The sequence below is a fragment of the Anoplopoma fimbria genome, chromosome 17 (genome assembly GCF_027596085.1).
Source record: "Anoplopoma fimbria isolate UVic2021 breed Golden Eagle Sablefish chromosome 17, Afim_UVic_2022, whole genome shotgun sequence".
NCBI classification, from domain to species: Eukaryota; Metazoa; Chordata; class Actinopteri; order Perciformes; family Anoplopomatidae; genus Anoplopoma; species Anoplopoma fimbria.
In genome coordinates, this window is record NC_072465.1 from 17,205,700 (window position 1) to 17,232,890 (window position 27,191).

The following is a 27,191-nucleotide window of genomic DNA, read 5'->3' on the forward strand; positions in this document are numbered from 1 at the left end:
TATTAAAAAAGAAAAACTGAAATATCACATGGTCATAAGTATTCAGACCCTTTGCTGTGACACTCATATTTAACTCACATGCTGTCCATTTCTTCTGATCCTCCTTGAGATGGTTCTACTCCTTCATTGGAGTCCAGCTGTGTTTAATTAAACTGATTGGACTTGATTAGGAAAGGCACACACCTGTCTATATAAGACCTTACAGCTCACAGTGCATGTCAGAACAAATGAGAATCATGAGGTCGAAGGAACTGCCCAAGGAGCTCAGAGACAGAATTGTGGCAAGGCACAGATCTGGCCAAGGTTACAAAAGAATTTCTGCAGCACTCAAGGTTCCTAAGAGCACAGTGGCCTCCATAATCCTTAAATGGAAGAAGTATGGGATGACCAGAACTCTTCCTAGACCTGGCCATCCAGCCAAACTGAGCAATCGTGGGAGAAGAGCCTTGGTGAGAGAGGTAAAGAAGAACCCAAAGATCACTGTGGCTGAGCTCCAGAGATGCAGTAGGGAGATGGGAGAAAGTTCCACAAAGTCAACTATCACTGCAGCCCTCCACCAGTCGGGGCTTTATGGCAGAGTGGCCCGACGGAAGCCTCTCCTCAGTGCAAGACATATGAAAGCCTGCATAGAGTTTGCCAAAAAACACATGGAGGACTCCCAAACTATGAGAAATAAGATTCTCTGGTCTGATGAGACCAAGATTGAACTTTTGGCGTTAATTCTAAGCGGTATGTGTGGAGAAAACCAGGCACTGCTCATCACCTGCCCAATACAATCCCAACAGTGAAACATGGTGGTGGCAGCATCATGCTATGGGGGTGTTTTTCAGCTGCAGGGACAGGACGACTGGTTGCAATTGAAGGAAAGATGAATGCGGCCAAGTACAGAGATATCCTGGAAGAAAACCTCCTCCAGAGTGCTCAGGACCTCAGACTGGGCCGAAGGTTCACCTTCCAACAAGACAATGACCCGAAGCACACAGCTAAAATAACAAAGGAGTGGCTTCGGAACAAGTCTGTGACCATTCTTGACTGGCCCAGCCAGAGCCCTGACCTAAACCCAATTGAGCATCTCTGGAGAGACCTGAAAATGGCTGTCCACCAACGTTCACCATCCAACCTGACAGAACTGGAGAGGATCTGCAAGGAAGAATGGCAGAGGATCCCCAAATCCAGGTGTGAGAAACTTGTTGCATCATTCCCAAGAAGACTCATGGCTGTACTAGCTCAAAAGGGTGCTTCTACTCAATACTGAGCAAAGGGTCTGAATACTTATGACCATGTGATATTTCAGTTTTTGTTTTTTTTATAAATTTGCAAAAAGTTCTACATTTCTGTTTTTTTCTGTCAAGATGGGTTGCTGAGTGCGAAAAAAAATGAACTTTTTCGATTTTAGCAAATGGCTGCAATGAAACAAAGGGTGAAAAATTTAAAGGGGTCTCCGTACCCACTGTACTATCTATCCCCAAACTCATTTGTGTAGGTTTTAAAAGTAGAGTTTTTCTACCTGGTCAGTGTTCCTATTCGTACCAATCTGTTTAGGCTAAGTGGTGTTTACATAAAAAACACTACTTTAGGTCATTGTGATTCTTCATTGCTGCTGACCTTGTTATGTCAACATTTAAATGTTTTGACAATAACAAATCAACACTACTTCCTTTAGAGTTGCATTATTTCTGACACCCCAGGCACTATGAATTATATTTCCTGGTACATTTAAGCACTTGTATGGTAACAAATGTAACAGAAGTGTCTCTGAGGAAGAACATCACAACAGTGAGTGAGCAGCATTGCAATGACACACAAGAGGTGCATGAGCAATAAAACATTGGTCATTTAACACATTCACTCTATATAAGATATTATCAGCATTGTATTTTTAAAATGGAAAGTCCAGACCAAGAATAGGACCTTACTTTAAGTCTTACCAAGAAATTAACTTAACTTTGCTTGACTTTTAATTTGTTTATCTTTATTATGTAACTCTTTCTTTTTTCAGTATATTTCAATATTAACTGTTGTTTGAATGCCCTGTTTTTCTCTGTTTTGGTTTGTGAAACACTTTGAGCTGCTTTTTTTTGGTCTTAAAGATGCTTTATTATTCATTATCATTTTCACTTCATGGCTTTCCAGAACATATGGCCCAGTAACTGCCTGCCACCAGAGAAAATGTCCAGTTATGTCCATATGGCGGCGCTGTCAACCAACTCTTCGATCAGTTTGAGTATGTGGTAGGTGATTTAATATTTGAACATGTGACACAAAGACATATTGAACATATTAACAGTTCGTCCCGCATCCTCACAGACAAACCTGCTCCTGCGCAGTGCAGTCAGTCACTGAGCGCAACTCACACACATCTAAACGTTGTGTTGTTTTTTGTGTTTTTTTTATCGTCCTCCATGTGAGATGCAGAGGAGTAAAGTTGGCACAGTGCCCACTGCAGTCCACGCATCACACCCTCTAAAATCACGCCTCACGCTCACAGCTCACCTGTTTTAATTGGACTATCGCGACACGAGTTGCGTAAGTGACGTCGATGCGACTGGTCGACCAATTCCAATCGTCAGAGGGATATATCTGAGGAGGAGAGCCCGAGGAGCGCAGAAAGGGACTGCACCATCCCCGCGTCTGAGGAACCTGCTGCCCCACCAGGCCGAGCAGACAAGTGTTGCAGTCAGCTGGCTGATCAGAGAGCACAGGCATCCTGTGAATGGTTGCAGAACAGAAAGGACTGTGAGCGGTGCGGCACGGCCAAGTGGTGGTGCTAAATAAAAAAAAAAAAAAAAAAAAAAAAAGCCTGTAGTAGTAAACCAAATTATTTTGGGTGCATCTGCTTCATCTTCCATCTCCTACTTGGACAGGAGAGAAGGTACGGTGACTTTACGCGTGGGTTTAAAAAAAAACCCCAGCTCTGGCAGTATACTGGACGCAGGATCCGCAGGAGCTGCACCATTCTCGGCATCGGCTGGGACGCTGAGGCCGTCAGCATTGAAGCCTTTTTCGGTCGGTGCGCCCCTGCGTTTGGAGCCATGGGTTGTACGGTGAGCGCCGAGGATAAGGCTGCCGCGGAGAGGTCAAAGATGATCGACAAAAACCTCCGAGAGGACGGAGAGAAGGCAGCCAGAGAAGTGAAACTGCTTCTGTTAGGTAGGTCACAGCTGGTGGATAATATTAAGTAACTCAAAGGAATGCTTGGTGCTGCCAATGAGAAACGTCTCCCCAGTTTTAGAGAATAATCCAGTAAAACACATTGAAGACCACATGAATAAATATTCAAATACAATCTGATGAGTAACCAAGCAGCTTAATATTATGCTTTTGTGGAAATATTCTAAAAGTAAAAACTGAAACTGTACTTGGCAAGGTTTGACCAAGCATCAAGTCCAACAGGGCCATGCAACCACCTCATAATTGCTAAGGGGCCTGTGCAAATCAGCCCCGAAAAGAGGCCATTCCAGTGCTCATATCTTCCAGTAATCCCACTGAAACTCAGCATGTCATTTTGTTATTAATTAGCCAACACAAGTGTCCATATATTTGGAGATAAGTCAGATATCATCATGTCAACATGCTGCACAGCTTTGCAGAGCTTTGAGCTGGCATTTAGCCCAGGAAGCTTAATTCAATATATCAAACATTGAGGATTATGACCAAACATGAACAGGGTTACACTTCAGCACTTCACTCTTAAATACATATCACTCTGTTCTTTCAAAGAACAATCCCTGTTTGTCACCTGACAACAGTGGGGGAAAAAAGCAGTTTTTTTATTAAATAGGTTCTGGAGCTGGAAAAACACACTCCACCTCCATCCTCCTACAATTCACCCTTCTTTTATGTACACACACACACACACACACACACACACACACACACACACACACACACACACACACACAAACACACACACAAACGATAAAACACACACCCTCCCACTCACGATCACATTCACACTTTCCCTCTTTTCCAATTCAGCTGTCTTTGTTTGACATCATCTTGTTCTTGATTTGTCTTTCTCTTCATTATCATTTTAAATGTGCACACAACTTAACTGACAGCTGACCTGGAATACTATCCAAAACCAAAGCAGGATGTGTGTGTTTTTCTGTGTGGGGTCATGCTGGGGGAGTGAGAGGGCTGAGGTGGGTGTGGTTGGAGTTGACAAGCTGTTAATAGATGACCGGGTCCAGATAGGCGCTGCATTATTGTTGTTTATGTGTTTTGGCTGTAATCATACTCTCTCATTGATTACCAGCCTTCTACCAAACTGTTGGTGAGATACAATTTTCATTAAAGCTGATGGGAAATCAAGTTTAATATCTCAGGACAGAAAGCTTGTGTGCAACAGTCGTTTTTTTCCCGCCATATGTTCTCTCTTTAGAAGCAAAGTTATATATTTATTTTCTAAGGCATCTGTTGGTTGAACCTGTATTATCTTGCCCCTTTTCACTCCACTGTAAACTGATGAGTATTTTCACCCTGCATGATTTCTCATGGCAGCCACTCTCAATCTGCTCTTGTTCACACACAAGCAGACACTCTTAAAGGTGCAATATACAGGATTCATATGCATTAATAGAGCAGCAAACAACTATTTGATATGTTAAGATATAGTGGAGTGGAGCTTCTCCTTGCTTTGTTGGCATAGTCTGGATGGCCACATGTGCTTTAAGTGCATAATTGTCCATGTAAGCGTGCCCCACTGGCTAGCTGACAGACACTGATCTGTCCCGACAGACAGACATTTTTGACGTTGTTTGCACTGTTAGCGCTGTTTGCACTGTTAGCGCTGTTTGTACAGTTAGCTGCGAGCCAGCGGCTCAGCGGTCTCAATTTTGAGGGCCAGAGGCAATAAAAATGCCTCCAATCTAATATGAAGCACGTTTTAAATGAGATGTTTATCTTTGAAACATTGCGTATAATGCCATCGTGGTAGAGTTGTTAGGTGACTGACTTCTCTGTGAGTGAACAGAGCAAAATTAACAGCATGATTGTTCTTGTTCTTGCCTAAATTAGTCTTGGCAAGAAAGTAAATAAGAGTATTTTCCAAAAGTTTGAACCATTCCTTTTACAAACTGGAATAAATCATCTCAATTGATCTAGTCCTACTTTAAATTGGAGAAGTTATTTCTTGACACAGTGTCCAGTATTTAGAAAACATCTGTTGTTGGAAGATTCTCACACATAACATCATATAATAATTTTTTCCAATCCACACCAATATTTACGCGTCATCATGATATTAGGTCAGTGCCTTAGGACAGAGACTAACACAATCACTAAAGGCAGATAATATCTGACAGCACCCTCTGGCTCGTTCCAGGTGGCCATTTACTGAAAGCAGTAATAACATGGAGGATGTGGCAGCTTGTTGACTTTTACTTTAATGTATAAACAGACAACATTTCAACTTTCCCCCCCTAGCGTTTCTTTTTTCCTGTAAAAAGCATTTGCTGTTTTGACGTAAACCGGGCAAAGAGAAGATGAGTCACTTGATGGTAGCCACTGAAGCACGCGAGGTGCTTTTAATGTCTTTATGGCATTCGGCCAAGCCTTTTTTTTTTCATCATTATTTCTTGAAGGAACTAAAAAGCCTGTTATTTTTTTTTCTTGCAGAATGAGTAAGTTCTTACTTTGCTAGCAATGATTTTCAGGTCCCAAAGTGCAAAACCAGATTCCTTCCTTGGTGTAACAGCTCATGGTAAGTGTAAGCCAGGTCTAAGGACGTCAGGATCAAATTATGTGGAGGAGAACAAAGTTTATGAAGATTTAGTTGAGCTGTCTGTAGACATAAAGAGCTTTCACGTGTCCTCTAACTGGCTGGGATGATACTTTAAGCCACATTTCAGAACAGGGCTATAAAGAAAACTTGACAGGTTCAGAGGAAACTCTTCTCTCACCACTTTCAGTGATTTCACCATGTTGAGCAACACTTGAAAGCTCTCTGTGCAACCAACTGACTAGATGTCTTTATCAGACCTGGCAGCAGGAACAAAAACTCATGATGAATAAAGCTATGATGCAACATCTCAGGAAGTGAGGCTCATCAGCACTTGGCATTAGTATACACGTATATACATCAGCGTGTTTGCATGAATCCATCCCATCAGAGAGCGCTGTTGAACGGAAGAAATGATAGGCTATTCTCTATTTCAGACAAAATATTGGCACTTAACTTTGTATACTTCTAAAAATGTTTTTTTTTTTTTATCATATTCTGAATGAAATCTCTTCTTTAGAAACAGAACTGGCCCTACTACTCACTCACTCACTCACTCACTCACTCACTCACTCACTCAGCTCTGGACAGACAAACCATAGGCATGTGTATGCGTGCCTTCAATGTGAATTTTCAGATCGTTAGTGGAGCCTGATGGCCAGGGCCCCTATAAGCATCCCATTGGTTGATTTTAATGAATCAAGAGTATACACGTCTTTCTAGCTAGCTAAAGAGGGACTGATATTTTACTTAGGTTTGCGCTACAGCAGTAGTGATGACTTGGATGGATTAAATAAAAGTATGATTTAGCACATTACCCCTGGAGCAAAATTGGAAATAAAAGGTTTGGGACCACATCAACCTGTTGGATTTATCATCTCTCAAGAAGGAAAAGATAAAAAAAAAAAAAAAAAGATAAATAGGGTTAAAAAGGAAATATTGGTTAACTGCTTATCATATCTTATTTTATGAGATGAAACTGTCAGGGCAGCAAGTGGAGTTAAAGATTTGAAACATCTTTCACAAAGGTTTGTAAAACACCTTGTGAGAGAGTTGTGCATCGCCATCAAGTTAGGCTTACTGGGAACAATGAACGTTGCCTCTCATCTTGACTTTGCGTACAGAAGTGGCATTGAACAAAACAACATTCAGACTGAAAAAAAACGGTATGTTCTAGGCAGAATTATTACATAAAACATTGTGGAAAGTGCAAAATTGCCTTGCGTGGGCGTGACGAGTCTGTCGGTTTGTTAAAAACTGGCATTTGTTGATTCATATTTAAGACTGTGAGGCAGACTCTAGGCTAAGGAACCATTCCGATGCTCAAACCATTTTAAGGGCACTCCAGTCATTACTCAAAACTAACTTTTGGATTAAATACACAATGTTTACAAGGATGAGGTTGCTGAACAGATGAAAAATGCACCTTTTGTTGCTGTTCATGAGTAGGCTATGAGATGCTGAGATATCTTTTACATTTTCCTTTGGTGGTCCTATATGTTGGTACGCTGAGATATGTCCTCAGATCTTCATTGTGTGATTTTTAGATGGCATTATTTGGCTGGAATTTTGTCATCTCTACTTTTGGTCAACCATTGGTTACAGCAATCGCAGTGTCTCCCTCTCTCACTCCCGCAGTTTATTGGTTGTGAGACTATGGTTCAATGTGATATATCTATCAAATTTTCTACTTACTATCATGTTATCATGTAATCTGAGACAAATTTCACTTTTAAAAGTTATCTTAAGGCTGAGTTTCAGTTTCCCTGTCACACATTTTCACCCAGAAATCTGGAGTGAGGATACACTTTCATTTTTTTCCAACTTCCGTCCTTACTCTCTTAAATGAGCCTCCACTGCAGCTTATCTTTAATTCTCACCCCAGGCAGCGTTAATAATAGTGCTTCTCAGACATGACTCACTTCTCCTGACAGAGAGGAGGGCTCAGGGTGAGACTGTCGATGCAGAGATGACAACTTCACAACTACCCACAAACCAAAAGAATATACTTATGCACCGTTTGTCATGTCTCCGCTGAATACCACTAATTCCTCAATAAATGCACAGGTATTTTTGTGCTGAACTAGCAAAACATGGACCATCATTGCAGCCTTACTTAGGATGCAATTTCTACATTTTCTCATACACCTTGCACTTATAACCTTATAAGAGTCATTGGTGAGTCCTCTGTGTGAAGAAAATGAACAACCTCCAACAAATCCCCTGATACAGATTATTTCTGGTAGTAGCATTAAATAATGACCTCTACTCTGATTATCAGATGATTTTCGGAATGAAGCGGCTTTGCTCGGGGTCACAGCGGACTAAGAAGCAGAGGCACAGCACATATTTGAACAGTCATAACAACCTATTTCTAAATGAACATTTGTTTAAAAAATAAACATTGGGTCTGTGAATGAGATGACGTGAGCCTAGATAAGGATATAAGTGTAAATGTATGTTAGTTTGCTTGATATAGTGCGCAATGAGTTCTTAATATTTCCTTAGTGGGTAGTTTATGACAAAGCTTGTAAGTGCAATGCATGCACTACTCACACTGGGCTTTTAGGCTACATTTTCGAAATATATTTTTTTTTAGGGCAGACAAACTCCAAAACAAGATGACAGACACACAACCCTATCATATTATTTCTCTATACTAATGCAGGGTTTTTAGTTGTGGCAATGATAGTACTCCCAATTTTTATACATAATGATAAAGAAGGTCTCTTTTGATTGACAAATTTTTATTTTATTTTTATTTATTAGTTTTCCTGATAGTATGGATTGGTGTATAGAAGATTGGATTGCATCGATGGAAGAAAGTAGATTAAGCCCTCAGGCCTTTATGTGATTTTGAAGTAATTTATAATACGTCTGCATTTTCTGTTGCTTCAGTAGGAGAAAATGTATCTGTTGACGTTGTGATACCTGCAGTTGTTATCCAGCAGTTATTTGCAGTATTTGAAGTTTTACATGAGAGCTATGTTTAATTGACTTATATTTATCACAGCTCACAAATCCAGCATGTATGCAAAATAAAAAATATAAATCCTGTTTGTTACAGATGCCAAACCTGATCCTTCCCCATCTTTCATGTTTCAAACACATTTCCATTATAAGCCCCCCATCTATAATTTAGGAGGCTTCTTTTATTTATTTCCTGCCTTGTCTTTTCTTATTTCACTCAACCCCTCACAAGGTAGCAAAGCGTTAAAGTATTATTAGGACCAAGAAGTTACCTATGTCAACATTAATCCTCTCAAAGTAGTTACACTTGACTACAAAGACAGTTGACGCAGGGGAACTGGATGTATCTTGGTATGACCTTGACCTCTTAATAGCTTTGCCAAGAATAAAGGAGGGTTGAGAGCGAGATAAAGGATGAGCGTTAGAAATGATAGATGGTAGAGGCAGAGAATAAGTAAGGAAAAAGGCTTTACTCAAGATATTTATAAATCCATGCAATTAGCTGGAAAAAACGAAGCCAAAACTAAATGTAAACACTGGATATTCGCCTCAAAATTTTGACTCAGATTTATTTTTTTAACTCCGATGAAGAAATCAACAGTATCAAACATTCAGGAAGTAAATATTAAAACTTGAGCTGACAGGGACATTATGTGTGTGCCAACAGAAAACAAGGAAACCATCACGTAATTATGATACCGATAGAACATATTCCTGGCCTCACACTGCGATAAACAGCACTGAATTGCAAATTATCTCACAAATAGATAAAGCCTAAAGATATGTGACTAATGATTATTTTCTTCAACAGTTAATCTGACAGACTATAGACATAGTAAAAAATGCACATCACAAATTCTAAGGTGATGTCTTCAAATTGTCTCACTGGCCAACAGTCAAAAATCCAAAGACACTGTAAATAGTGCATATTTACTTTACTAACTGTGGGTCCTGGACTGTAAACACCAAGATGAAACAGGAGCTTTTTCCCTCTGCAGATGATTTTCTTCGCTCTAAAAATAGGCGTGAGTAAGAAATTGCAGTCGCAAAATATGTCAGAACACTTTAAAGGGCAGTGGCTAGATGAAATGTCGGTGTGATCAGATCTAATTTATGGACATATTCACAAACATCCCTGTATCAATTGTAACCAAAATATGTTCAGTGGTACAATCAAAACATCCTGAAAAGGAGAACAAAAATTATCTCTCTCTCTGTCCCCTCACATTTCCTATTAGCTTTCAGTGCTTTCCTACCAGCCAGTTTGGCCCAGAGCGAGACAGGTGACTCGGCGAGTGTATTACATCATCTGTCTGGCACACGCTCCTAAATGTGCCAGATGATATCAAGACAGAACTGTTATATTTCCAATTCCTATATTCTGCAGAAGTAGACTCAAATGTAATGCTGTTGGTGTCAGGCTGTTGCATACACATCGAGTATATGCACATGAAAGTCAGTTGCCCTACATTTGAATTTGAGGTGGCGAACAATTCAATGGTAAGAGAAACACTGCCCTGAATGTTTTATTTTCACAATAGAAGTCTGAAAGTTAACTATTTGTTCACATGAACAGTTTTCTATAGATTGATAATACAGATATTGTGGCAGTGGTGAGGACTATGGAAAACCTGCTGCTTGTTGAAGGTCTCAGTCCTCACTCCTGTTAACACTTTTAGAGGAGCAATTAGCTTACATCACAAGCATCAACAGCTGCTGAAAGGTTTGAAAATCTACCCAGTAGACTTATTTGCTGTGTCTCTGCTCAGCAACCACTCACATTCAGTACAAGCTCCAAATGTCAACATCCAATGCCGCTCATCAGCTTGGCTCCCAGTTGATTCCCGGCATTGCTATCAACTCCTTCCCTCCATACACATATTCATAGCACTGACTGCATAATACAACATAACACATTTATTGAACTGCAACTCATAAGCAGGAGTACAATAATTAAGTTTGGATATCAAGTAATTTAGTATGGGTCATTATCACAGTTTTTTGGTTTCATTTTTCCATGCTACACAGTAAACCAGACCTGAACATTTATATCTAGTGTGTAAGCCGGGAAACTCTCCAAAACCCTTTAGTGGTTAAAACTTGAAACAAAGATCTGGACTGGATCACAGAGAGTCCCCTTCCTGGGTTAATAGGTCCAATGTGGGCCAATAATACAATGACACAGTTACACAGTATATATATATATATATATATATATATATATATGAGCATGAGCAAAAAAAGGTAAGATAAAAGTCTCAATAGGGAAAAGTAGCTTCTTAGTCTGCACTGTAGTCTGCACATTAATCTCCAGGATGACAATACTAATATGAGACACACTGTGTTGATGTTTTTTTTAGGTTAAAGACACTACAAATAATGTTTTTCCCTGACATGTTTTATGCTGTAGAGGCATAATTTATTTGCCTTGAAGATTCATCTTTTAAAACATAGGTTTAAAAAAAAGTTTTTTTAACCCTGTATATTTAGAAAAGTCCTCAGACAGGAAGAGTTTCATCATGAGTGTATTGAGCATATTGAGTTTTGGAACCACAAAGATGAACCAGTCTTCATTCCTCTCTGCTTGGTTGCCATGGTTATATTCCTACTGAATGATACCCTTGCCTTAATAGATTTTTTGTTCCTCATTTTGCAAAAACAGCAGGCGCTAAAATGGTTTCAGTGAATATATTTGAATGTGGAACAAGTCAATACTTACTGCTTGTTGAGGTATTTCAAAGACATAATTTATATAAACGACAAGTTGACACAGAGGTAACAGATGGTGATGTTTTGCCAAGAAAGGGTTGGCTTTTGTCAAAACAGCTTAAAATAAAGGTTTTTGAAGTAGATGTTATAGTAGTGTGTTATTCTTTTCTGTTATACTCTGAAAAGAAAAGCCAACAGTGTTCCAAGTGATTACAAACTGAGTGTAACCTCTGACAGAACAATAATACAACTTTAATACATCTGATTAGCTGGTAATCCAATTTCCTATTTTAACTTTATAAGGATAAGAATCTGTAAGCACCACCTGATTGTGACCTGAATATAACCTGCCACCAGAGTGCATAATTCGTTTTCTTTTGAATCATAAGTTTTGGTCTCCACAGATTTGAGGTTGTTAAAACTATTTATTTTCAATTTATCAAGGCGAAAATCACGGAAAAGTTATCTAAAGTGGTCCAAACTAGTCTCCTGACAAAGACAAAATCTGAAGTTGTTGTTTTTGGCTATAATCAAACAAGGTGATGAAACAAAAGTTATTAAGATTTGTCTGGAAATCTTTGATTGTAACTTAAAAATTTGCTATGCGATAATGCTATATTATAACAGCAAGCAACTGTTTACAAAGTAAGGATATAGTGGAGTAACGTTTAACTGAGCAGAGAATTAAGTCATCATGTTCCCTTCAGGTAAACACTGTTAACTCTGTCATCACTGTTGCCTGTTGTTTGCACTGTTAGCTGCAAGCCGCCGGCTCATCTGTTGCCCCGTTGAGAGCAATGTGGAGGCATTAGATATACTCAGAATTACTTATTTAGCACCTTAAGGCCAGAAGAACGAGGAACTTGACATGATACTGTTTCCCGGAGGCAGTCTGATCCCATTCCCCATAATCAGCGAAGCATCTTGCTTAATTATAAGGGAGGGTAACGGATGTAAAACGGTGCAGAGGAAGTGAGAAATGCACAGTATTCAAGCTTGCTTTAATGACATTTCTGTTCGACAGATAATGGTGAGAGATAGAGTAACATCAGATCAGAGTTCATATCTGATCAAAATATATTAATATTGATAAAAAAATATATAAATTCTGCATCTCGGTATTGTGCTCTCACATATCTGCAAACATCAGTATTGTCATTTTGTTGATTAGAGCAGGATTTAGAAAGATGTCTGTCTGTAAGTAGCCGTTTTATCACAGTGGAATATTACAATTGTGTAATAAATGCCCTCATTTATTAATTGCTCTAGGTTGTTCTTGTGGGGGACCTAATTTGGTTGGATCCAGCCTGAATTACTGTGCCATTAATTTGTCAGTAATTCATAATTGTCCAGTGCAGGAGTGCGGGGAAGGAAAGATGTGAATGTCATTTAAAACATTATACCTCTAGATTATGATCTACATTTGGCATGAGACAGAAATGTAGGTTCTAGAAATTGATACTATTTTAACAACAGTGGTTGTTTACTCATTTGTTCTGTGTTTCTTTCTGTCGTCTGTCTTTTAATCTATAGATTCAGTTTAGTAGTTGAGCTTAAAATCCTTATTTCTCCCTATTTGTATCTACATTTTCTAAAAGTGAATATACTGTATGGAAGACTTTGTTTTAATGTAATGCAATTTCCTCTGTATTGTGAGACACAAGGTGCAGGGATGCTGCTTTTAATGTTTTTTTCGGTTTTGAACAGGAGAGGTACGATTTCAGGCCCTTTTCTTTTGTAGTTCATTTTTTAATCACAATTACATCCAACTAAATCCAACAAATGTTGCTTTAATTTCCCCCATAGAGCTGGGTGATAACAGGAGGAAATACATGTGTAGTGAAAGTATTGATAACATCACAGTGTAAATGACTTGGGATGTATGAATATAGATAAATTAATTGTATATTTCTAGATAAGATTCATTAAACGTTTATGTTCTTAGTTATCATGTATTTAAATCATGGGCATGTCAGTGGCTTGTCATTGTCTCTTTTTTTGCTGCGAGTTAAGTGCCACTTGAGACTAATCAGTGACCTTAAGTTCTCCCTTTCCAAGATACTCAAGAAACCAGTTAATAGTTTATTGATCTACTATCGCCAGATGCAATTCAGCAGAGATTGTATCCACACACAGAGGCCCTGCTCTCCAGATGAATAGATAGGTTAAGCGTTTAAGTCAAAGTAGTAAAGCTCTAGTACATCACATTGCATTTCACAGTCATGCCTGTCAACTTTGTCTAAGTAGACTGTTGCAGCATGAAGTGATCATTAGAGGTATTTTATGAGGGTGACAGTGAATAAGGAGTCATCATAAATATTATAAAAAGGGACACACACAGATGAGGAAATCCCAATGTGGTTTTCTCTGTCACCCTAAATGACTGTTTCAAATACAACTGACAAAGTAATGCTCTTTACTACTTCCTTCAAGTTCCATCAAAACACAACGAACTGAGGTTTAAAAACAGCTTTCGGCTCACCCAAACAAATAAATGTGTTTATGTGCGTGATTTATTTTTGATGAGGCATTGTGGTGCTATAACCATGGCAACTTATCCAGTGTATGCATATGCAAGGCCTCTGCTCATTTCAATAACAGCTCTGAGTGGTCCAACCTTCACACATCAACATTTAAAACTGTTTTCCAGTTGGAAGTGGCACAATATCCAATTTTCTCTCAGAGAATATCAGTCATTAGGTCAGCAGTAATGAAACAGCTGCTGTAACGCACATTAATCAGCTCATCACCACCAGGGAATTTCATGAAAAATGTTGTGTTAAGTAAACAGATTAACTGTCAGGTTGTTTTTTCCCACCCTACACAAACACTGCACTGATGTAATTTTCTTTGCAGTGACTCTCTATTGCATTGTTCATTTTGAAATGGCTTCCTAGTTTATTAACAGATACAAATCACAACCAATATTGCATTACAGGATGTTGTGTTCCTTGGCCAACCAAATCTATCAAAATGTGTCTGAGCACATACAAACATAGATGCAACTGCACTCTTTGCTTTGTGCCCCCGAGTTGGGTAAACAAAGCCCTACTCTCCCTGACAATCTGGTGTGCAAACAGATTGCAGAATGTTTTGAGGGATCTCCCTCTTACACTGCAGCAGCTGCCTGACACTCCTGATGTCTCATCTGTTTGCTGGCATGTGTGTGAGTGCATAGAATATAAGCTGACTTGCCAGTATCTAGAAACATAGAGAGGTGGTAGAGTCTAAGCAGTGTTACCGCCGGGCAAACAGCTGTTATTGTTGGATATGTGAGGAATCGCTTTCCAGGCAGAGTGGATCGATTAGAGGACAGGGAAGGAAAGTCATGAATTTCATACTCTTCGACATAAAGTCTGAATTTCATGCAGGCTTAAATTTCCTAGGACCAGAATACAAGCATGTGGGAGGCTTCTGTTTCCACACAGTCTCAGGTTAAGATTTATCTGCCAAATTACATAAAGAGATGGAATTGTTTTGATTTGAATTTAGGATGGCAGCCAGAGATTATCAAGTTAACTTGTATGTCACAGTGTGCTGAAGTATGCATCTTCCCATGCAGACTTGCCTCTGTGTAAAGAAAGGGTATAATTGCCAATATTCTTTATATTACGCATTGTGTGAGATGCAGCTACATGCTCCAAAGACAGAGGTGCAGAACACTTCTAACCCCGGTCCATAAAATCTAAATTCACTGTTGTTCTTTTTTCAAACCAAACTACTTAATAACAGCACAGTAAGAATAAATAAAATTCAACCCAAGTGCTGAAACTAAAAACCGTTCAAAATACCCCTGCAATCTAATAAACTTCATGTGTGGTATTGGCCTACAGTTTACGTTAGCCATCTGTGTTTATACTGTTCCGCTTACGGGGGGCTGTAAGGTCCATGTACATTTTCGTAGTTTGTTTAATGGATTTATCCAAAAGTGGCAGAAACAATAAAACGACTCGTAAACACCTTAGCTCTGTCAGCGCTGTTAGTTATGAGTCGCCGGTTCAACCATCGGTATGTTAGGAGCCGTGTAAAGGCTTTTAATGTAGCACCTTTTAACAGATTACATTAACATTTTTAAGATGATTTTTTTGTCTTTAAATTATTGTGAATAAGATAAAGTACACACTGAGATTTACATTTTTTTGTTAGAAGAAAAAAAATGTGTCGGTGTAATGGAGACACTAGTTCTTAACTAACTTGTGTCAGTACGCCTCTACTCCAGTTTTCTATCTGCTTTGTCTATGAACTATGTAGGCAAACAAATATCTTTGTGTAACCTGTTCAATCTGGCTTTCATACCAGGTTAAATATCTGGAATTTTCATCTCAAAACTATTGAACAGTGGTTCTGATGCATAAATAAAATGAAAAGATTTCACCAAGGCCAACATCTTTCTTTTCTAATATTAGTTTTTGGTTTCTGCATGTCAAGTTTTGTTATCAGTGATCAATATGCAGTCACTTGATTAGTGTAATTAATAGGGACTCAAGGCTATGTAAAGTTTGTAAGTAATGGTTTTTTTGTTTGAACTTTAATTAGAATAAATGGGGGAAATACTTCAGCACCAAGGACAGTGCCAACGCTATTTTTACTGTCAACGCTTTATGGTTTGTAACAGGCTGTTAATGGAGCTTCAAATGTGTACCATGGATAATCCTGCAATGAGCTTGTGTATAAAACATAAAAAAAGTTTGAGGAGGAGGAAGAGTTGACAATGATGACCTAGAAGGTTGTATTGGAAAGGTATGAAGCAGTGAAGAGCAGTGCCGGTTACACCATCCCACTGCTTATATGCATTAACGCAGGATGGTTGATGGTGCTGAAGGATGCACTGAGGTCTAAAAGGATTAAAATAAAAGCATGCTTGCTTCTCTTATTAAAGGACATAATGAAGTTTGTCTCTACTATAATACTCATATAAACTCAGTGCGCTTCCTCAGGCTGTAGTGTATGGTTGCATTGCTCTCAGTGTCAGAGCTCAGAATTAGCTTCCACTTGTCTCTCTGTTGTTTCTTCCTGAAGCTATTTTTCAACAGACTGTATGAAACAGGAGTCTTTAAAATCTAAACCTGTTTCTTTCTATCTGTTTTGCTTTAATTGATAGCTCGGAAGTAATGATGATTACGGCATAGTGCTTACAATCTGTTAAGCTATGACAAATAATGTTCTGCTTGATGTACTACTTTGTTTTTTTTAAGAACACTGCAGTAACTTCAAGATGCTCTTTAGCAAATTTGAATGTAGGATTGAGTGGTATATGTTAAGCATCTAGGGTACATAATGTGTTGACGCTGCTTGTCAGCAGACGTAAAACAGGATTAAATACCGTTAACATTGGCTGTACAGCAAGCACCCTACTCTGCAGAGCAAAGCAGTGAAGCTCCACTGCTCCCTGTGAGGCTGATGACCTACTTTTTCACTCAAGGCGCTAACACACTGTACTGCCATCCAGCCATGTAAAATTCCTTCATCGCTTTCCACCGTGCATGTGAAAGGGGTTGTGTGGTTGGTGGGAGGAGGGAGCTGGCTGACTGGAACACCTGTGCTACTGGTGCTAGTTTGTAGACAGTCACCCACTAGAACCAGCATGCAGTGATACAGTAAACCAATCTTGGTCTTTGTTCCCCCTGGCAGCCTGATTCTGTTGAGTATTTGCGTGAAATAATTTTAGAGGCGCACAGTACCCGCAGGCTAATAAAAGAAGGGTAGAGAAAGGCTTGATTTCAGAAAGAGTGAAAAAGAGGAATATTTAGTTAATATCCTGCTGACAGAAGGCAATGGACTAGAACCAAGTGTTCCACTTCTAAATCAGTGTCTTGCTCTCTCTCACACACATAGATAACCATGACTTGTATCCACTTACACGGAGGCTGAGACTGATCAACAAAGTAAATGATGTACTAAAAGTGTTGCCTAAATAATTTATTTATGTAAATGTAAATCAACTTTTATTGTCACACATGTACAGAGCAGAGCACACGGTGAAAATAAACCTCAGAATTTTAACCCATTCAGGTATTAGGAGCAGTTGGAAGCTATACAATGCTCAGGGAGCAGTTTTTGTGGGGTCTGGTGTGTTGCTCAAGGGCATCTCGGCAGTGCCCAGGATATGATTTGGCAACAATCCAAGACTAGTCTGAGCTCCGTACTTGGTCTGTGAGGAGACTTGACTTGCGCCTTTCCAGCTCCAAAGCCCATTCTACCCATTTATCTTTGTGTGTGTGTGGGATGTAATCGGACAATCTCCGTTCTTTCTACGGGCCGGGCATGCTTTGTTGTGAGCGTGCCCCACTGGCTAGCTCGTAGCCACCACTCTGCTCTGCGCTCATTCGGTGGTTACAGTTGATAACCCTGTCCTGACCAACGGCATCGCTACAGAATCGTAGCACCTGACCTCCCATTCCCCCTCAGGTAAACACTGTTAGCTATGACTGCACTCTTGCCGTAGTTCACACTGTTGGCACTGTTGGCACTGTTGCGGGCCGCCAGCTCAGCAGTTGCAGTTTTCTGAGCCATTGAGAGGCACCTTTTTAAATTGTGGTCTTTAAATGTGACACAATGAAATAAAAGACAGTAAAACACTCTGCAGAGCTGAAATGAACATAGACGTTTTTTGACCATTTCTATTTTTGATATTGCTATGTGGGTTCATCACTACGAGTGACAGCTTTCACATTACACTTAGACTTTGGATCAATTTGACATATTGATTGATGATCAAAGAGCTGTACATCCTGCCCAACTTTGCTAGACAGAGGACTTTGTGAAGAGCAAGAGATGGATTTGTTGATGTAGCAGGTAAATTCAGATACACACACACATTTTTTGGTTTATTGGTTGTGAAGATCATCTCTACACATAATGACTGTTACCAATCACTGTTTTCATACTTGGGATAAGCTTCCAGTGATCAGTTACATTTGGGTTTTGGTTGCAAATTATGAAAAAATCCTACAAATTTCTTGAGTGCTAATCTTGGTTCTTGGATATAAAGTTATTCTGCACTGTTGTCAGTAAGTTATTACACTCAATACTGGATTCTGTTTGGATTAGATGCTATTGAACACCAACCCCTCATACAGTAGTAAGAATATTTTTTCTACTACCACATAATTCTATACATATACTGAATATACTATATGCCCAGACACACTATATTATGGGTCAGGAGGAAAACTGTACTAACAAATGTATTCACTCACGTCAGATTGTGTCAGTCAGCTCCCTCAGTACACATTGCGACAGGGCTTTAAATAGCAACAGCATCATTGTTGGTTATTCTGCTCAGTGTCATCAACGCCCAGAGGAGGTTAACCTTTTAAATGGCTGTAAAAGCTAGTTGGATGTGAACAGTCGTGACACCAACGGAGAGCGAAGGAGGAATTGTGTCACAGCCAAGCCAATGAGTCATTCTCCTATTGAAGTCTCTTAGACAATAGAAGGCCTATGATGCAGGCCCATGATGCAGGCATATGCTGCGATGTGTTACATGTCTCCACAGAAGAAATGTCACGGCAGTGGGCTGTTTGACACAGATATGTTAAACACAGTGTTTGTGATAATAGGCCTCCCAAGGATGATGTGATATTGCTTTGAAATGGATTTATGATGTTTCTCCACTTCAGCTGCAGTACTTTTCTTCAAATGGTTGAGATTAGATTTTTACCCATGCCATCAGCATGGCTTTAGGGATGCCAATGTTGGTCAGTTGGTCAACCACTTTGGCTCAGGCTGAAATGTCTCAACAACTATTCCATAAATTGCCATGACATTTTGTAACAACAGCTGTGGTCCCCAAAAGATGATGAATGTGGTAACACCACTAGCATGTCAAAATGTAGTCTTATCCAGCAAAATATCTACATTTTTATAAAATGGATTGGCACACAACTTTTCACAGACAATCATAATTTGAAGACAATGTATCCTATAGATATTGGTGATTCCCTGACTCTTCCTCTAGTGCCACCCTAAGATTGATGTTCTAGATTTTTTATTAAAAATAACAATATCCATTGGATTAACTGGCATTACATTTGGTCCACACATTTATGTCCATCTGAGAGAATTGTAATAACTTCGGTGACCTAGCCCCTTAGCGTTTTAACACGCTAAACTAAGATGGTAAACACCTGCATAACAGCATGTTAGCATTGTCACTGTGAACATGTTAGCGTGATGCGTCTGGCATAACTCTTAGTCATGTTTATTTCTTCAGATTCAGAATGATGCTGCCTGCAGTCAAAGGTTTAATTTCACAGATTGTGCTGAGTGTTTTTTGCCTGCAGCCAGAGCAGGACCCCACACTCCTCCATGTCAGATGTTCCAAGGGCAGTAGGGCTGAGTTGTATGGCCTAAAATATATATCACAGTATAATTTTGAAGCACAGGCGGTAACAGCATAGTAGTTTTAATCACGTATTATGAGCTGCTTAGAGCTAGTGTCATATATTGAAACAAGTCATCATTTCCTCTTTAATGTCTCTTTTATCTATAGCATAACATCTCCTTCAAATAACTGTATCTATTCAAGTTTCTTGCCAAACAGAACATTTGCAAAACTAGCCTAGACCTTAACTTTATGGTAAAAGGGAATGGCCAACGCAACAGTCCAACGCTCAAAACGCATGGCAGCACTACCAGAATGCATTGCACAGCAGCTTCATTGAAAATGAATGGGAAGAGTGGAAATAACCGATCCTGTGGACACATACCATAAGAGATGCACTTTAGTTTATTACTACATTGTAACTTAATAGCCTGTAAAAGTGATACATTAATTTATTATTTATTGCCATAATAGAAAAAGGTTCTTGGTAAGTAAATATATTAACTGGTTCATTTAGTGGCAACGTTTTTAAGAGCAATCAGCACTGGGGAGGGAAGATTAAGAGTTCTCTATAAAACAGTGAAGTCATCCTGTGACTTGCTCCTATTTGCAGTAGATCCGTTGGCAGTTAAGTGACGTAGAGGGCAAGAACAAAACAAGTGAGTGCCTGCTGCTGCTAACTGAATGCATCTCAGCTAAAACTTCAGTATTAATCATGCAATCTCACTTTTCGTTTTGCTCATAGTTGCTGAGCTTACAGCTGAACTCTATTTATGTAAAAATTGACAGATAACCTGTTATGAATATTCATTAATTTACGTGGCACTCATGTAAGTCCTCATCCCACCACTTTTTCTCTTACCAGTGCTTTTATGCTCAACAGTCCGCTCACAGCCTCACAGTTCCTCTGCTTCGTCATCCTCCCCCGTCAATTGCTTGCTCATTTGTCACTCTTGTCCACCTTTACTTTTGTTTACTGCATGGACTGGTTGAAAGGTGATCGATCTTATCTGCTGTTAGATTCTGTGTGGATGTTTGTGTGTTTGCCAAGTTTGGGATATCTCATCAGTCCATGAATGAAAGCTTTGTGTCATCACCAGTGGGTAACTGCGACCGTTGCCAAGTTGGACTGGATGACTTTTTCATGTTGATCCTTAAATCATGTTATCAATGCTGTGTGTTCTGGTGCTTACTGAAAACCAATTCAGGAGAGAGCTTGTCCCTCCTGCCAGCGCAGCACACAGAGTGGTCTTTGTAATACCAATCAGTCCTCATTGCTGATCCAAAACTGTTGAGGTCAAGGGCACCATGTTCGGCAGGTACATCTATTCACTTAGAATATTCTGCAGATTTATTCATAATAGCTGATCTAAATGTTTTTAGAAAAATAGTTTGATGCTCTCTGCTGGGTAGCTGTTCCCTGATTGAATTCAATTTAATTTATTTGTATAGCTGAAAATCACCAATTTTCCTGAGCATGTTAGCAAACTGATGTTAGCTTGAGATCAAAGCACCACTAGAGTCATAGTCAGGCAGAAACCTCCAGTTCTAAAAGTGAAGCCTTAAAGTCTTAAATTTGCATTCTCTGCATGAGATCAGAGGGCACCTCCTCCGGTAGAAAAAAAAAGTCTGATTGTATTGAAGTTTATGATAAAATGAGCTACATAGTTCACAGTTGTACATCAGGTTATTTGTTAGTGACAACAAAAAGAATCAAAGAGAAAAGGTGAACATGACGCAGAAACCTTTACCAGAAAAACAAACAAAGCCATATATTATTCTGTTATTTGTGTTCGATAAATCTTGTTTTGTTCGTGTCGGGTTGTTTTGTACTTTTTGTCATAGAGACGAATCTCCTGAAATTGAACTCCCAGCTACCTCTCGGCAAATCATGAGTGGCCGCTGATGAGACAGCAAATGCAACCCTAGACATTGCTTTTACACCCCTCCCTTTCCCCTGTCTGAATATGATGAATGTTGACAACACTGCTGGTCCCTATTGCTCTGTCAGCCCCGGGATGGGCTAATGTTTGTTGGCAGGGCTGGGTCAGGTGGCGTCGAGGGAAAATAAATGGTGGCATGGTCCTAAAAGCAAAAGAGACGTGTCAAAACATGGGCTTATTCATTTCAACAAGATAACGATTGTTAGGTATTGGTTTATTCGCTAAGAAATTCTTCTCTACTATCTGGCACAGACATATTTACTTGGAAGTTTATTGCTGTTCATTTTTCATTTTAATGTATCTTTGATTCTTTCAGTCCACAGAGCTAGGACTTGTCTTGCCCTTTTAGGTCTTATGTGTGTCATTCATCCATACTAGTGATTTCAGTCCATTATCTGTAAATATTTTCCAAAACTTCCCACCATTTTCATCACAACTTCCTGTATTTTTATAAAGTGGATTATCATTTCAGGGTTCTGTTGTTTACAGGTACCCTGTGGGGTATCTTTTTTTTTACACAAACAGTTATGTTTACATTACATTACATTACAGTCATTTAGCAGACGCTTTTATCCAAAGCGACTTACAATAAGTGTATTCAACATAGGTATTCAAGAGAACTACTAGTCACCAGAAGTCATCTCCTTTCTTAAACAAGCATCTAAAAGCATAAATCAGAGCAAAAGTATAGTGCAGAAGCAAATTACTACGAATACAATAAGTGCAGCAAACTAATACGAATATAATAAGTGCAACAAACTTGAAGAGGTGAGTTTTCAGCCTGCGCCGAAAGATGGGCAGCGACTCTGCTGTCCTGACGTTGGTGGGGAGTTCATTCCACCACTGTGGGGCCAGGACAGAAAAAAGCTGTGACCGGGTGGATCGGCCGCAGGGACCTCTGAGCGACGGGGCAACCAATCGCCCCGAGGCAGCAGAGCGAAGTGGTCGGGCGGGGGTGTAGGGCTTGACCATGGTTTACATTCAGTGTAACCCAAAACACAGTGTGTGTTACCTTGAGATCAAACAAACATTTTGAATACATTTCCATTCACATGAAAAAAGTGCAAAGCTGAATGTGTTTCTTAAAATTGTATTGTATACACCCATATTTGCTAGTTTCCTTGCCTTTTTTGTCACATTGCTAATATTATTTGAGCGTTACAGCCATCAGCGGTATAGCGTCAAAACACAAACACCAAGTCGGGGTCCAACTTGTAAAGACATAAATCCAGAGTGTTTCCAGTGGTCAAAAACCCCACAAAGTGCCTTTTTAGTTGCAAAGATCAAAAAACATAGACACTTTGACAAAGCTATGGGTTACAATCTTGCGTCATTAATTTCCGACCTGAAGTTTATTTTCAGAGCTAACTGAAGTTAACGGATGCCAATGCCTAGCTTGAGAGAGAAAAATGTATTTATAAATCTCTGGCATCCTTTGAAAAATATATGAAATTTGTACTTTAAAGATTAAAACATGCTAAGCTACCTTTTAAATTATCTTTTTTTTCATCATGTACTTAGCATAAGTTGTGAAAAGTATTTCTACCATGAATCACAAATCTTGAAAACCATTTCAACCATCTCTCTTCCCTAGACCTTTCTTCTATCAGAGTGAAAACCCAATGTTGAATTGAATAGGGGACTTTATTATGAAAATCTGTACATTATATCCTCAAAAATGGAAACTTAAATAAACCAGACAAACCAGACGACTAAATGTGAACTTAGTGGCTGGTCATCACTGGCTCAGTCATATTTTTAAAGCAGACACAGCTGTAGCTAAACTTCAAACCTATTTCACTTAGAAAGACACACAGAAAGACAACAGCAACTGGTACCTGACGTTCCTTTGTAACTTTAATCTTTTAATGTTCCAACAGGTGCTGGGGAATCTGGGAAGAGCACCATTGTAAAGCAGATGAAGTAAGTTACAAAAACAACTCTTATCTTACTTTATATTTAGGCCTTCTATTAAACCCAGAGATGGATTATCTACCTTTTTAAAATGAGGGTTTCCATTGTGCAACCCATCTAGCGTGATGGTAACCCAGTGATTTCCACAGACTAGCCTTATGGTCTCTGGATAAGATAGTAATAATACTTGTTACAAAATAAGCTAAAGGGAGAAGAATAATTGTTCAATCAACTTGTGTTTCTGTTGTTGTTTTCCTTGTCTGAAGTAAGGAAATGTTAAATCTTGATGTGTTTAGCAAGCCAGTACTTGCAAACAAGGGCGTACTGTAGTCAGTACCTGACTAATCATATTTTGTGGCTTAGACACGGAGGCACTGACCATATTAAATCCAAAGTTATAGCTCATTAAATTTGCGGTTACCACAACGTCATTGTTAGGTACAATAAATATGATTTTTTTCCTTTTGTGGTTTCTAAGGCGACAGCATTGCCTCACCTGTTTGTGGCTGTCTTTTACTTCTCATAGCACAAGAGTAGTGTGAAGAGTTTGTGAATACAGAGGATGTTGTAATGTCTTTGCAACTATCAGAACACACACACATATATGTATACACACACAAAAAAACACACACGCACACACAGGATCCTAAATTGCTTAATTATTCACATTCCTCTGGGCTAGCCAGGCATTGAATCCATTTTTTATGATCTTGGAGGAGGAACAGTCTGTCGCTTTTTGAAGCCAGGTTATTAACATGTACAGGCATACATATAAATCAGCCTGCAAGACAAAAACACTGGCCTATTATGTCACATATCCCATTGATGTATCCTGTGTCAACATGACATTACACGGGAGAAAGTTGGGAAAACACAACCGTTTTCATAAAACTGCTTTAAAATGACTACTGCTCATTATCATTTGCATCAACACACTGTTAAAAGCGGTAGACAGTTTTACTTTAGAATTAATGTGGGGTCATCTCAGTATGCCCTCTCTGCACTTCCTTCTGCAGCCTGATAAAGTCTGGATGATTGCATCTCATGATGGGTTGCACAGGCACTTAGTTCCCTCACACTCAGGATCTGAACAATAACATTGCAAGAGGTAATCTAAGGTTACTGCATCAGCTGAATACTGCAGAGTTGAGGCAGTTTCCCTGTGTGTGAACCGCACTGCTGCACATCATCCTACACAGCATGCTGACATGATAATTGAGATTCAGAGTGTGCAGTATACGCTTCTTGGCAGACGAGGTAGCAATTGTACGCAGACAAAAAAGCCACTTGTCAGCATCTAAATTTGTCCCATACACACCCAAATGGTACGACTGTTGATGTATTACTTGATTTATAACATTGTGATTTTATGTTCAACTTAATGATATGATAATAATAATAAAAATAATAATTTGCCTACCCACTCGTCAGCAAACCGTTTTCCATTTTAAAACTGATATAATCAATGATTATATTTAAGCAATGGATCAAATGACTACATGTATGTGAATGGGGATGCTCATAGTGATGAACCCACAGATGATTATTACATTGCAGTTTCCCTCAGCATTACTGTGTTTTAGTGTGTTTAAAATCAGACACAGGACAGACTTGTAAAAACTGTGAACATATCCTTTGATGTACACTTTATTAAATGTTGCATATTATTTTTTTGTCAGGATCATCCATGAAGATGGCTACTCAGAAGATGAGTGCAAGCAGTACCGAGCAGTGGTTTATAGTAACACCATCCAGTCGATTATGGCCATTGTTAAAGCCATGGCCAGTCTCAAGATAGACTACAGCAGCCCTGGCAGATTGGTAAGACACACAAGCATACAGATACTCAAAAACAATGTGTATTTGTTGTGACATGACTTTTCCGCATTTCCACTGGATTTTATATTAATATTCCTTATTTTCATCCTTTAAAAATCTTGGATAATACCAGTCACATATTTGTTGCAAATATGCAGAGATAATTGTAGAAAATCCCTGGTTTCATACAAGTGAGAGCAGAAAGCTGACCAGCCTAAACAAAAAATCTGCATTGTGTGAGAATGCAGAATTCTGTTGATTTAACTAACCATGGACGGATCAGGATCTCCCTCAGGCTGCAACTAAACAAAGCCTGTTTTATCAACAGCATCTTGTAGTTGTATATCTGGTGCAGCCCTCAAGACTTATGCTTGCCCAGAAGTGATTTCACAAGAGTTTGCTTTTGTTTCTACAAACACACTGTGTCCTTTTCACTTTTCTCGTTGTCTCGGAATAAGAACTCAGTTGCCCATTATCTCTGAAACAAACATTTTACTCCCTCACTTATCCGTATTCCAGTGTAACCCAGTGAACAAAGATTATTACAAGGCTGTGATGCCTCTGGGAACAGGTTTGTTCTCATGCGACTTCTCTGCGATTCTCATTCAGCCAACAACACTGGTAAACTGTGCCAAGCCAAATATTGCATCACGTGATTTCCAACATTCACCTGTTCATAACAGCTTCTTCTCAGCTGTAATATTGCTGTTGGTCTTGGAAAATAGAACACAGAACAATGCTTCTCCATCTTTGTAACCAGCGGGGGAAGTGGTCCTCGTCTTACAGACTTCTCCTCCTCCATCTTTGATCTGCTCTCTCATTAAAGTTGAAACAGAGAGAGAGAGAAAGAAGAAGCTGCAAGTGTACTTAGTGTCAGCAGCGGCAGCGGCACTGAGGGCTGTTTTGGGGATTAGATTTATTTGAAAGTGCTTGCACCACACATTTTAACAGCACATCTAGTTTGCTAGGTGTTCTCTGCAGCCTTAGCAATGACACAAATGAATGTGGAAAAGAATTGTCTAAAGGTGTGATAAAAAATGTTTTGTACTTTAATAAATTGTGATTTATCATGTTATGTCTTCTTTACATGTCTGTTTCTCCTATTTGTCTGGATTAACGTTATATCCCTGATCTCAATTGACCGTCCCCCGAACAGCGATTGTCCAATCATAGCTATGCAACTCTAAAACTCAATTTTTTACTTTTGCCCTGAACCTAACTTTGGGTTGAACATTGAATGTGATAATTTTTTTTACAACATATGCTCAATCCATTCATCAAAGGAAATTAATTTATCAATAATGAAAAAAAATAAGGGCAGCTCTAATTAACACATATTCACAGAACCTCATCAGCACATTTATTAAACTCTTACAGGAACACATACAGACAGACAGACACACCCTGCACACACAGATGCATGAAGACACACACCACCACAGTCTGCTCCACCCGGTGAACACGTATCAGCCTATGAACATTGCTTTTTGTATCTTATCATATCACTCATTGTAAAAAAAGGTCGGAGTAGATTGTTTAACTCATGCCAACAGGAAAATGGAAAATTGAGAGTAACAAGCATGGAGGCTGGCATCAGCTTCAAGGTTTCAGCGATATCATCAAAACATTATATTGCTACTACTATCATAACCGTTGGTTTTTTTGGCAGCGGTTCAGAGACACGGCCCTCCATGACCACACATTATTTATTTAGCATGTATCCAAATACGATTAGTTGAGAAAGTGTCTCTTGATCATTTTTGAGGAGCTGTATTTGCTTTTTCATTTT

The 27,191-nt window shown here is 39.2% G+C and overlaps 1 protein-coding gene across 1 annotated transcript in view; it reads left to right on the forward strand.

Annotated features, from left to right (window-relative positions):
- Positions 1-2,980: 2,980 nt before the first annotated feature.
- The window catches only part of LOC129106370 (guanine nucleotide-binding protein G(i) subunit alpha-2), a 31,371-nt gene continuing 7,160 nt past the window's right edge, over positions 2,981-27,191 (forward strand). The window contains exons 1-3 of the mRNA XM_054617758.1: positions 2,981-3,150; positions 23,551-23,593; positions 25,264-25,405. Coding sequence (XP_054473733.1) covers positions 3,033-3,150; positions 23,551-23,593; positions 25,264-25,405 — 303 coding nt within the window. The 5' untranslated portion in view covers positions 2,981-3,032. The remainder of the gene's footprint in view (positions 3,151-23,550; positions 23,594-25,263; positions 25,406-27,191) is intronic.